Below are 12,430 nucleotides of genomic sequence, written 5' to 3' on the forward strand. Positions count from 1 at the left end.
CAGCATCTTTAGTTGAACACCTCGCTGTTTGCCAGCTCTGGGAGTCTGAATTAAAGATCTTTAACTCCTTGGGAATTACAGTATGTTGTTGTACACATCAGTTATTACCAACCCATCCTATCTGCAGCAAGTTCTGTTCTCCTTTTCATGCAGCTCAGAGGAGCTGGGATAAGAGCTACATTTTGTGAAAGCACCTGAGCTGTCAGGCTGACCAAAGCTGCAAAGCAAGGAGATCAAGGTCTGCTTAGGGAACCCCTGTAGAAGTCTGGGGTAGGACCTTCCAGGTGCTGATGAGGAGCTTTTTGGGGTGCATTGAATCCAGACCACCTGAAAATCATTTAGGGCCATGAGTTTATAAAAGGCTCTTTCCCAACCCAAAATGATGCTGGGTAAGTCTGTTGGGCTGCAGGGTGAAGAGCTTCTGCAGAGGAGAGGATGACTGGGGGAAGAGGAGTTGCTTAGGGTATGGATTAAGGTCAGTGGGGTACATGCTCTGCTTTTTCTTGGAACAGCAGCTTTGCTTTGGGGTTCAGTCTCTCACTGTGGGATGCTGAGGAGCAGGAAAGGGCTTGTATTTTGGCAAATCAGGTAAGAAAACAAAGCTACTGAAGTATGCTGTAGCAACCTGCTCCTTCAGGGAGCTCATTTGGCTGCAAACTCTTGCAGTTCAGGCAGCTTTCAGTAGAGCTGCTCCATCTGATGCCAGAGAAGCCCACTGTTGACTTGGGTTTGCAATAAACACCCAGGAGGCACTTAAAGATGTGAAATGCAATTCTGGCTCCACTAGTAGGTGGCAATGTACTTTGTGTCCTGGCACAATTTCTCTTCTGATATGTGTTTGCCCTAGGGAAAGAGGAGGTTGAGCTGGTTAAGCTGCCCTGCTCCTTAGGGTGAGCAGAAAGGGAAGGGCAATGGTCTTTGGTTGTTGTGCCCCAAACAATGCCTGCTCCTTTTCTTTTGCTGGCTGCAGAGAGATGACACTGAAACGTATGAGAATGTGTTTTAACTGATCAGGAAAGCTTAAAAAAAAAAAAGTAGCAACCATCTTACATCTTGCACTGTTGGTTAAGACTAGGCAATAAAGCCACTCCAAGACCTCCTGGTGGATCCGAGGGCAGGTCAGATGGAGTGCCTGGTGAGGCTGGCTGTCCTGGTACAGGGGTGGCCGAGGGGAGGGCCAGGGTGTCGCTGGGGACCACAGGCTCTTCAGTGAGTGATGCTGATGTGCTCAAGATCAGCATGGAGAAACCCTGTGCTCCCCCAGTGCATCTCTGGTGAGGAGTGGAGCCTTCCTGGCCAAGGAGGCATCTTGCAGTGCTTCGCTCCCTTGCAGACCAGCGTCATTCAAGCATGGTTTTGCTGCGTTGTGTTCAGCTAAATTTAAGATCTATTTAGGAAGAGTTGCCACTATTTTTAGCCCAGCTCAGTTCCTCAGTCTGCTTTTCTGTGCAGCTGCACATGCAGCTGTACCAGGGTGAAGGAGGGAGCAGCACAGGGCTGAGGACCAGGGTTGGACCAGGAGGGTATTCCTGTGCCTAATTCACCCCTGGGTGGGGGCTCTGAGCTCCCTGGGGGTTTGAAGCGGGGGAAAATGATAAGAAACTTGGGCTCTGTGGCTGGTGTAGCCCTGGGAAGAAGGTAACTGCTGTGGTCGTGCTCTGCCATGCCTGGCACCAGCATCTTGGCTCAGCTCAGGCTGGGTCAGGCTTGGTCCCACCTGGGAAACCAGTGCTTTGAGTGCAGGCTGGTGCCATGGTGCTCTCATCCAGCTCCCCTGCAAGGAGGTGTAAATCCTGATCACAGCTCCTGTCTTGGCTGAATGCGTAGCAAGCTGAGTTTGGGTGACATCTGGCTCCAAACATGATTTCCCTCTTTTCACCTGCTCCCAGTTTCAGAGCTGCACTCCCGGCAGTAGATTGAGCAATGACATCAACATCCTTGCCTGTATTTTAGCAAATACTTCATGCTTTTAAGACTTTTTGCCTTATTAAACCAGGCAGGCAGGAGCTGAAGGGCTAGTGAGGAGAAACCTGTTTTGTACACTTTTTTTAAAGTTGCAAATTCCATAGGTTAGAAAACATTTTTTGCTATATTTGCTCTCAGAATGGAGTGGCTGCCAGCTCAAATATTTTTGTGGTGCTTCTGTAAATAAGGCTCACAGGTAAGACTGATACAGCAATCTATCATCGTGCCAAGTGGCTGCTCCACACAGTGCCTGCGATTTGATCCTGGTGCTGAGTAACTTCTCTAATGTATAGGGTGAATAGTCACAGCTTTTTTTCTCCAGGGTATCCCTTCTCTAGAAAGGTAACCCAAATCTTTCAATCAAAGCATGTTTCCACTTAATTACTGCGTGCCACAAGCCTTTCAGTGGCCACGTTTCCCAGATGTGACAAAGATGGCAGTGGGCAGCAGGTGGATCTGATGCTGATAGAAAGGCACACGGGAAACAAATTTACCCTTTTCTCTTTAAGTGGACATCCTCAGCGGCGTATCCGTCATAGCACTGCTTAGATAATCTGTCTTCTACAGTCTGAAATCTGTTAGGGTTTGAGGGTGATGGGGTGGAAAAAACGTCTTGGCACTGTTGAGCAGGCTGGGAGACCTCATCCTGGGGTGGCATTGGCAGCGTGGGGGAGCCAGATCCTGTGAGCGTCAGAAAGCAGCCACTGCACTTATACACACACGTCCTGGAGCTCAGGTGAGTGTTGGCCACCTACTGAGAGCTGCAGCTTTCGGGCCTTTTGCATTTCTCCTGGCAGAATTGGTTGAACTGCTGTGTCGAGGTAATTTTTATAAAACGCTTTCTGCAGCTATACATTATGTACTCAAACAGTTCCCCAGCGCTCAAGCAGTGCCTGGAGGAACAGTGCCTTCTGGAGACATCATTTCATTCCAATGTCTTCTGGAAAGTTCATTGCTGCCTTGACAAAATTCAGTTTTTATTAAAAATGATTAATGTCTAGAAATTTAATCAATGCGTATTCACGCAGCAGCAGCAGCTTTACTATAATAGTTTGATTTTAAACAGCTTGTGTCCTGATGCGTGAGGTGCATTATATTATTTGACAGCGGTGACATTTATATTTGTAATTACTAAACGGTGACAATCCATTGGAAAGCCTGCCCCACTTGAGGGAGCAGAATGGATGTGAACGTGTGGCACCAAGAAGCACAAAAGTCACAACACATCAGTGGATCCTGAGATTAAAAAGCAGGGAGTGACATTCTCCTACCAACAAAAGCACACGCGCGTTCCCAAATAAATTGCTGAGTTCTAATTATTTCTTCTGTATTTGTGAAATATTCTCCTCCTGCTTGTTGCCTGACACCGTTACCTCTTTCCTAACACAGGAAGACCCTGAAAGCAGAAAATTTAGTACGCAGGAGTCATGGGCCTCTTGGGGTTTGATTACTGAATGCTGAAAAATTGGGTGAGTCGAGCTGGGATAGAGATCCCAAATTTGATATAAATCTTGATGAATTGGTCAGGGAAGATGTTTGGAGCTGCAGTTTTTAAAGCGTCGAGATGTAGGATAAACTTATCAGCTGGTGCAAGCTATTTTGGAAGCAGCTTTAGACTATTAACACTTTGCAGATACAATCCCTTCCCTGCAAGAGGAAGCTCAGTATTTATCCAAGTGCCTGAAAAACTAGGGTAGTAGGGAAAGGAGATATCCCCGGGCCTGCTGGTAATTAATAGGACTTATCTCCTACTTAAGAAAGAGCTGTGAGATGAGAATTGCTACCCAGATTGTGCAGATATAATAATCACACGGAGCTTTAAATGAAATCCATAACTTGGATGGCTTACATCATCTGCTCGGGTGCCCAGTGACACCGGGCTGAGTTTGTCCTTGACGTCTGTCTCCTTTTTTCATCTGTAAGGTCTCTTAGGGCACTTTCCATATTCCTTTTGGGGCTCTGGCCTGTCCACGCTGCAACCAATGGGAGGAAAAGACCTTGTGGGATGTGCTCAACAAGCAGAAAGCCCCTGCAGAACTGCTCCTGTACAAAACCTATTTCCTTTCCCTTTGGCCCTCCAGCAGCCCCTGAGGTGGTGCCCAGCTGTGGGGTTGAGCACCTGGCTTTGGGGCAAGGGGCACACACAGAAATGGGGTTTGCCAGATGTGCAGCAGTGTCTGGGCCAGGCTCTTTCATGTCAGACATTAATTATTAGGGCAAGACACAAGGACTGGTGTTATCTTCATGTCACTGTGGGGTCTGACAAGGTGGTCTTCAGAGCTGGTGGGAGACAGCTGTGAGAAATAGGGGCATGGACAGGCTGTCTGCTGGCTGCAGCAAGCCCAGGGTTTACAGATCGAAGGTGTCTGGGATGCTGAGGTCCTACTCAGACAACAGAGCACTGGGACTAGGGATTAGTGAGCCCCCAGACGCTGGGACTCAGGCACAGTTAGGTCAGAGGCTTTATTCTTAATTAAATCTTTCATTACAATAATCCAGCAATGGCAAAAGTAGCACAAGGCTTATGGTATCCTGCTTAGTTTAAATAAAAATGCCATCAAAAATAAGTGACCGATTTGTTATCCTGCCTTGGGTTCTTCAGAAGATAGCAGATGCCATCTTTTAGATGAGACCGAAGTTTTCCTCCCCAAGTGTTTTCCTAGTTTTTTAATCAAACTTTGCTTTCAGGAATGATCTATAAACTCTACCAGTATTTATGTAAAAAGAGGTTCATAATTCAAAATGAAGAAATGAAATATTTAGGTAAGATTAATCCTGAAGACATCAGTGCTTCAGCTGTGCAATCACTCATCTTATGTCATGGGCATATTTGTTTGGCTACGAACTTTTCTTTTGAAAAGTCTCGTTCCAGGGCAGCTTAAAATATTAAAGCAGGTGCAATGGGAACAAGTTTTGGATAGAAAAGGATAACAGTAGGGGGATGGAAGCTGATAGCCTTTAATCCAAAGGTAAACTGCCATAATCTGGCACAGGAACAAAAATAATTAAAATTGCCCTGTTTTGAGAGCAGTCTCTGACCATATGTGCCTACTCTGTGCGGTTCTATGGGTTGCTGTCTGAGATGTCCCTGGGGAGGCGGCAGGATGCTGCAGTCACATCGCCCCTGCCTGGGGGAGATGCTCTGGTGGTTCCTTTCATCCTGGGGTAGATTAAAGCTGCTGGGGCTAGAACTGTCTAAAGGGCCCTTTTGCTGCAAAGAAAGCACTGATCTGGGGGCAGTGTGGTGGAAGAAAATACAAGTACTTGCTGTATGACCCCAGAGACGGGTGTCCTGACTTAGAGCTAAACGTCCCATGGCTGCATATGCCTCAGGACCAGTTATTTCAGAAGCTGCTCCAGGTGAAGTTCATCTTGACTTACCATTAAGGAAAACACTGGCTTTCTACTGCCTGTGGTCCCTCCGAAGCTGAAAACCTAACTACAACACAGCTGCTTCTGGGGCAAGTTGGGGAAAACCTACCTCAAAAACAAGGGTTGTGTGGTCTGCTTTTGATGCAGTGCTGCTGACCTGCTCCGTGCCTTCCCTTCATTGCCAGGTGGGTCCCTCCATCCCAAGGGTGGCCCTGTGCTCTTTGGGGCTGGGGCCACCACGGAGCCCTCCTTGCTGTGTGGCTCCAGCAAAATGTTGCTGTGCGCTTCTGCCTGCGATGCTGTTGTGCCACGGTGAATTGCGGCCAGCTTCGTTAAATGAAATTGAATCTTGAATGTCCTGAGGCTGAGAGATATTTTGCTTACTTGTCTATAGTATTTCCAGACCTTAAGCCTGATTGCTGTTGTGGCAACCTTGAACTTTTGCTGTTTCTCATCTCGCAGCTAAAATGATTCAGTCTGGCAGGAGGCTGGTGAGGCACTGAGCTGCTTACGAATGCATAGCTTGTATCAATAAGGAAAATTAAATAATTCCTCAAAACCACACAACATGTCAGTTTTGCCACAACGTAGTCAGCTGTTCACTTTTTTGTTGGCTTTTTGTAGCTTAAGTTTTCTTAAGATGCATTGTGGAAGTGATACCCAGCCCCATTTGGGGGTTATGGTGACACATGGGCTGAGCAGGGAGGCTGGCAAGGATTAGTCCTCCTAGTGAGAGGTCTTGTGAGTCCTGCTGGGAGGCTGATAAGGAGTAGAAAAGATTCACTGAGAAACTTGGTGTGAAACCCGTGTGTCAGGCAGGTGGAGCCACACGGATCTCCAAGGTGTTGATTCCCACCTTGGGGCAATCATAACTCAAGACAGGGCTTCAAAAGAGTAGGGACATGGGGCTCACAGGGATCAGCTGCAGCACTGAGCTCAGACACTGTTCAATAAATCTCTGCTCCAGAAGATGCGCAGAGCATCCATCATGTCCCTACAGGCTTGGGGAGTAAAGTACAGAAGGTCTTGGTCATGCCAGCTCTAGCATGAGCTGTCCTGTCTGCGTGGGTCAGCTGTGCTGCTTGGAAGTCTGTGAGCTTCTCAGGAATCAACTTTTGCATTTGAGCAGGGGAGAGGACCAAAACATTTGTCTTTGTGCTATTGATCGCTTGCCGTGGTCCTGCGGTGAGTTGGAGAGGACTGGGAATACAACAGTAACATCAGACACCCCGTTTCTTCTCCAGACAGAAAACGCGTGCTCAAGATTGTGACATGGGAATGTTCCCCTTGTTGTTTGTAGTCTGGCTAATGCTAGTGAGGACTAGGAGAAACAAACAAAACAAAAACAAGCAGAGAGAACAGGAAGCCTGGCAAGTGCTTGTTACACAGCTCAGCCCTTTTCTGGGCACTCGGGCTGAGGAAGCTGGGTAGATCCCGAGGATGCTGGCTTCCCTCACCTGAACACCCTGCAGTGCTTGTGCAGTTGCCTGTGGTCTATGGGAGCTCCTCTAAATGCAGGTAGGATTAATTGTGACTGTTTCAGTTTGATTTGCCTTTATTCTGTGATTGCTACTGCCACAGCAAATGCGAGCTTTGTGACTTGGATTTACACAGTCTGGAGAGATTTGCATCATGGCAAAGTTGCTCTGCTCCAGCCAGGCACGCCTGGGGGTTCCTGCACCTTCTGTGTACCCACTGCTACCTGCTCAGGTGTGTGGAGCTGAGCCAGGGCATGGGAAATTCAAGGTATCTGTCCCAGGGCCTTCTCAGGTTTTAGCCTTTGGGATTACGGCAGCTGAAGCACCCTAAATTTCCTCTTCCTGCCTTGTGTTGCATGCTCTCCTCTCCTCAGCGTTGTGATGCCACCTCCTGCTTCCCCAGAGGCCTGGATGTGAGGTCTGGTGAGGGGTGTAAATAGCCGGGCTTTGCTGTATTCAGAGCAACCGAGAAGGAAAGCAGAGGCCCTGTAAAATAGCAAAGCTGTTACTGCTGTTGGGATCCATCAGGGCGACCTGTGGTGATGGAGCTGCTGGATGATGGTGATGAAGCTGTTTGAGGGTGGCTGGATGGTTTTGTGCCCACTCAAACAGTGAAGTTGCTCAAAGCATGAAAGCAAATGGGCTCTCAGGTGCTGTGCTTCTGATTTATCATTAGCAAAGAGCATCCCGGTGTCAGTCCCACAGGGGAGGTGGCTGAGACCAGTCAGCCGTATTTACAGCCTGTGCCGCTCTGCAGCGAGCCTGACCTCTGCTCTGTAGCAAAACCTTCTTGTGATTCAGGGTTGTACTGGAGTGGAGATAAATTAAAGGCCTGAGGGTTTTATCAGACTAAGTATGAATGATAAAATAGTGCTGGCATTCCTGCAGTCTTATAATTTAACATAAGGTTCATTTAGTTTGATCATGCCCCTAAATTTTTAATTTTTCACTGTTAGATTTACTTCCCTCCTTCCTTTTCTGAGAAACTTGTAACTGTTTCATGGAGATATTCTGACGAATATGAACAGCTTTGCGGATGTTACTGGGGCTCTTGGTACCCACAGAAATTGCTGTCTGGGGTCAGGGATAAAGCAAAGGAGCTGAAGGCTTGTGAGCATCTTGGCTTGAGAAGGAACCCCAGCCCTGCTCAGGGGCTGCTGCTCGGATATGCTCAGACCACCTCATGGGGAAAGGTGGGCATCAGTGGGATGGTGAGATGTCGATGTCATTGAAGAAGGAGCAAATTAGGTGCGGAGCAGGCAGCTACTGGCTGAGCCTGTGCATTACTGACTCTCAAGATCTGTCCCTCTCCTCCCATAGGAAAGCTCTTCCAGCCTTGCTTCCTCTAAGGCTTAAACACTTAACTGACCAAAGAGTTTACTGCAGAAATCATACACAAAATTCCCCTTGTGCCTAAAGATTCTATTGTCTTATGTTGCCAGTGGAGACAGGGAACATTTCGGATCTTGGGACTCAATGCAAAACCAGGCAGGGTCTGATGTTACTCTCCCTGACCTAGTTATAGACAGCAGTTGTACCCCGGTCTTTCATTTGCAAACCCAAGTGAGATATTTTTAGTCTCCTGTTGAGAGATTAGCTAAACAGCCATGCATTTTTGTACCTGTTCTGTCTTGAATTCAGGATGCCTGGCCCTGTCCTGATTTTCAGGTTCCCTACTGCTGTCTGAGCAGTGACACTAATCTCCAGCTTCTCCTGGGCAGATCTTCTGTAACAATTACAGAAACTCATTAGCCTCTCTGATGGCCCGTCACATCATCGGCTTGTTCTCCTATCAACAAATACACAAAGGTTGTTGTCTTCCTGGGGGCTATCTGCTGGACTCTCATCAAATATAATTCACAGGAAAGAATAATTTCTGTCTCCTCCTGTCCATGGTACTTTCCCTGAAATGGAGGCATACTGGTTTCAGGATCTTAGTAACTTACAGCCCCCGTATCTCTGAGAGGCATCTCTGCAGCTGAGAGGGTGAAGGATATCAGCTTAAATTTGGTATTGTCCAACAATTCTGTTGGCTTAATGGCTAATCAAAGCAGCCATGTTAATGTTGGTGTCTGACTGCCCTGCATAGTAAGAAATGGATGGGTTAGTTTACAGGTGATGCTTCTGTAGTGATGTTTTTTCACTCCCTCTGGGTTTTTCTACAGGCCTTACAAGAGTCTGGAGGGAAGGCTGCTGTGGGGTTCCAGCATCCTTGCCTGGTTTGGAAAACAGCTGGTTAGCCGACAAGGGAATTTGACTGCATCAAGGTGGATCTGGGTTTTACTGCTGTTAACTACCCTTGGCTGTTTGGAAACTTATTATTATTTTTGTGAAGAAAAATCAGAAAGTGTCTCTTGCTAGGGTAGCGTGGTTGTAATTGTAGGGACCTGAGTGGAGCTGCCTGTGTGTGAGATCCAGTTTGCCCCTCTGCACTTCAAGCTGCCACAGCTTAAAGCTCTTTAAACACCGGCTATTGGTTCTCCAGTCAAGCCAAATGAAATGCAAATATGTTGTGCGGTTACTGTTAGCCAGCTGTAGTAGCTAGTGATTTCTGAAGGGTCAGGTCAGGCTGTCTTGGGCACTTAAAAGTGGCCTCTCAGAGCAAGCCACAGCTGGGCTTTCCTTGCTCTGGGTAAAGCAATGCACAGGGCATCATCTCTAATCATCAGGTCAGTTCCTGCGAAAGAAAATCTGATCAAACCCTTAATTTATCCTCAATTGATTAGATAGCAACTGCATGTTGAGAAGACACTTACAAAGACCACTTCAACCTTAATAAATCCCAGACCAAAAGACAGCTCTTAATTTTCCAGTTGGCTACGTAGAATTTGTTAAAGCCATATTCTGTGGAAATTGGTTCGCCCTAGAGAGCTTCCAGTCAATCACGTCGTGCCTTAACAAAAGGCCTCAGTAGAGCAGCAGATGAGCATTGAGGTCCTGAATGGTTAAGCGTGGTAGGTAGCTTAAAAATTACTTATTAAAGGAATTATTAATGCCTGTGTGAGTGATACAGCTGCTCTAGAGCATTCAGTGGTCTCTGGAAAGGAGACCTTGGTACCACAACAGGAAATGCTAATTGATACAGCCAAGATGAATGTGCTTTGAATCCGCAAGTTTCTCTAACTTTCTAGGCTTATTCAGGAGTTTAAAATACATTTATTACTTTTTTTCCTCCACCAGCATCTTGCTACCCAAAGTGCAAATGGGGCTGTGTAAAGTGCCTGGTCCTCCCCACTCACGTGAAGACCTGCCAGCATCTGAGCCTGTTCACAACTTCCCAAAAGTCAATCCATGTGAGATGAAGCTGCTTGGGGCAAACCAAGGCTTTTTTTTTTCCTAATTTCTGTTGGCTGTCATTCACAAATAAAGTCAATTTTCACTGACTTCAGCAGATTGCCTCATTCCTTAGTGGAGCAATTACCAGCAATGTGAACGTCCAAGTTCCTTGTGACATTCTTTTGTGGATGTCTTGCTATAAGTCTGCTTTTTGCTGCTATCAGCTATGTTGTGACCCTTGCCAAGGCGAGTACCACATAGCGAGGCCAGGTGCTGTGGAAGAAGAGGGGTGCTTTATGCATAGGTACAATGCAGCCACCTTCCAGCTGCTGTTCTCGATCCCAGCGCCACGCAGGGCCGCAGTATTTGTAGAGCAATCCTTTCAATATTTGTTAAAGCTATCCATGGTATTGGGTAGGGCTTCCTTTTGTGTTGAAATAGTTACCGAATGTATGCACAGAGATGTTTCCAATAGGATTACTGTATAAAGCAGAAAATAAACTGAAGAGCTGCCCAGCTTGAAAAACAGGATGGATTTTTCTTAAATACCTAAAGCATACGGAAATTAAGGCTATTCTTAGTGGAGAATTTTTTTCCTTGCAGGGGTCAGTTCTGGTCTTCAGGGTCATTTTTCACTGATTTTGAGGAACATTTCATCCTAACTTGTAACCACAAGCTTTCTGCTACATAAATTATGTGAAGTAATTATAATCTAGACTGTTTATTTCTGGGTGGACGTTATGGACTTTAGATACCGTAACTGCTAGGGGGAACATCTTTTAATCAACTGTAGCTTAACTTTGTTCCTGTTTAGGTCTAGGGCTCCTACCAGCCTCCTACTTTCCCATTCAATTTTGCTAAATCCAAGTGGAAAATTGAAGGTAGTGCACGTTCCTCCTCATCTGGTGATTGAAAAGATAAAGAGTGCAGGTGAGCACCTACGATAAGAAACTTAATCCCAAGAAAATCTTTAGGTGAACTGTGGCATGGCCTCGCTTCTGTCTTCAAAAGGTCTGTGGGGGAAAAATGATGGGATGGAGCCAGGACAGGGGAGCTCTGGCCAGGTCCTGGCCTGCCATCCTTCCCCATCAAGAGCCGGGTGTTCTCAAAGGCAAGCTGGGAGCACCAGAGCAGCTCGCCTGTGCTGCAAGTATCACCGTAATGAGAGCGCCGATTGTCCTGGAGTTATGCATGGATATGAATTAAACTTTTTTCATTAAGAATAAATACATTTCTAGCTCTTGTTGTGAGAAACCTCGAGCTAAGTATAGCCTAAAGCATTTAAGCAGACGGCAGATGAAAATAATGCAATGGGGGAAGCTTTTTAATAATGATTCTTAGGGCTTAATTCATGACTTTAAAGATCTTAGGGTTGGAAGTCGGAGGACTCCTGGAGTCTGAGGCACATCAATAACAATAATGGTCTCTCTATGGATTGATGAGCTCAACAGAAAGGAAAGAAACCAGCTGTGCTTGGTAATGGTGGCAGATAAGTCACAACTTTTGAGCAGTGCCTTGTCTGCATGTACCTGGGATGCTTTCACTTGGCAAACGTGAGCCAGGAGGGTTTAACAGGGTATCCTGACCCGGTGCAGGTAGGCTGCAGTTCTCAGCCAGGCTGAAGACCTACACATCTCCAGTGAGCATGCATGTCCTTAAGGAAGGCAGGTGTCAGGGATGGTGTCTGGGCCCTTTGCAATGCCCCCAGCTTGTGCTGTGGTCCTGGTTTTTGCTCTTCAACCTCCACGTGCCAGAGCCATTGCCCAGGGGTTGTCTGTTGCATTCAAAGGGCTCTGTTGGAGATGCGTGGAAGTCAAAGCTCCGGGCCTCATGATTAATGGTAGGGGCTGCAGATGCAAATCCGTGAATTTTGTTCTGAGAATAGTAGTAAGGCAATATATCCTGGCTGTCAGGACAGTGGTAATTCCGGCAGGGCTGCTATTGCTGGGCTGGAAAGCTGTTCCTTTCCAGCAACCAGCCGTATGAATCCTTACTCCCTCCTCATCTGAATGGAGGAAAAAAAAAAACACACCAACCACCCTGTTTAGCAGGCAAGTCAGCTTTCCTGCAGCCTGATAAATACTCCAGGCTTGATAGTCTTTCTTCCTCCACAGAAATGCTAGTAACCGTTTGCCAGCTGTTTGCTCTGACCTACAGTCATCGGTGTCCATCAACATGCTTTTTCAGAGGTGACAACACGAGATCCGGTGGCAATCAAGTAATCTGCAGCACTGCCCCAAGATCTATTAGACAAACTGAGCGAGGCAGGAGCCAGGGCTGGAAATTGCCTTATGCTCCAAATCTTAACTGCAAGAGGTATTAAATAAAAAGGGCTGAAG

The 12,430-nt window shown here is 46.8% G+C and overlaps 1 protein-coding gene across 1 annotated transcript in view; it reads left to right on the forward strand.

Annotated features, from left to right (window-relative positions):
• Window positions 1-10,134, forward strand: part of WDR93 (WD repeat domain 93) — a gene marked incomplete at its 5' end in the record, with an annotated part of 33,500 nt that extends 23,366 nt beyond the window's left edge. The window contains 2 exons of the mRNA XM_083849690.1: window positions 8,981-9,082; window positions 9,996-10,134. Coding sequence (XP_083705816.1) covers window positions 8,981-9,072 — 92 coding nt within the window. The 3' untranslated portion in view covers window positions 9,073-9,082; window positions 9,996-10,134. The remainder of the gene's footprint in view (window positions 1-8,980; window positions 9,083-9,995) is intronic.
• Between the last annotated feature and the right edge of the window lie 2,296 nt (window positions 10,135-12,430).

The sequence above is a fragment of the Anser anser genome (assembly GCF_964211835.1).
Source record: "Anser anser genome assembly, chromosome: 10".
NCBI lineage: Eukaryota > Metazoa > Chordata > Aves > Anseriformes > Anatidae > Anser > Anser anser.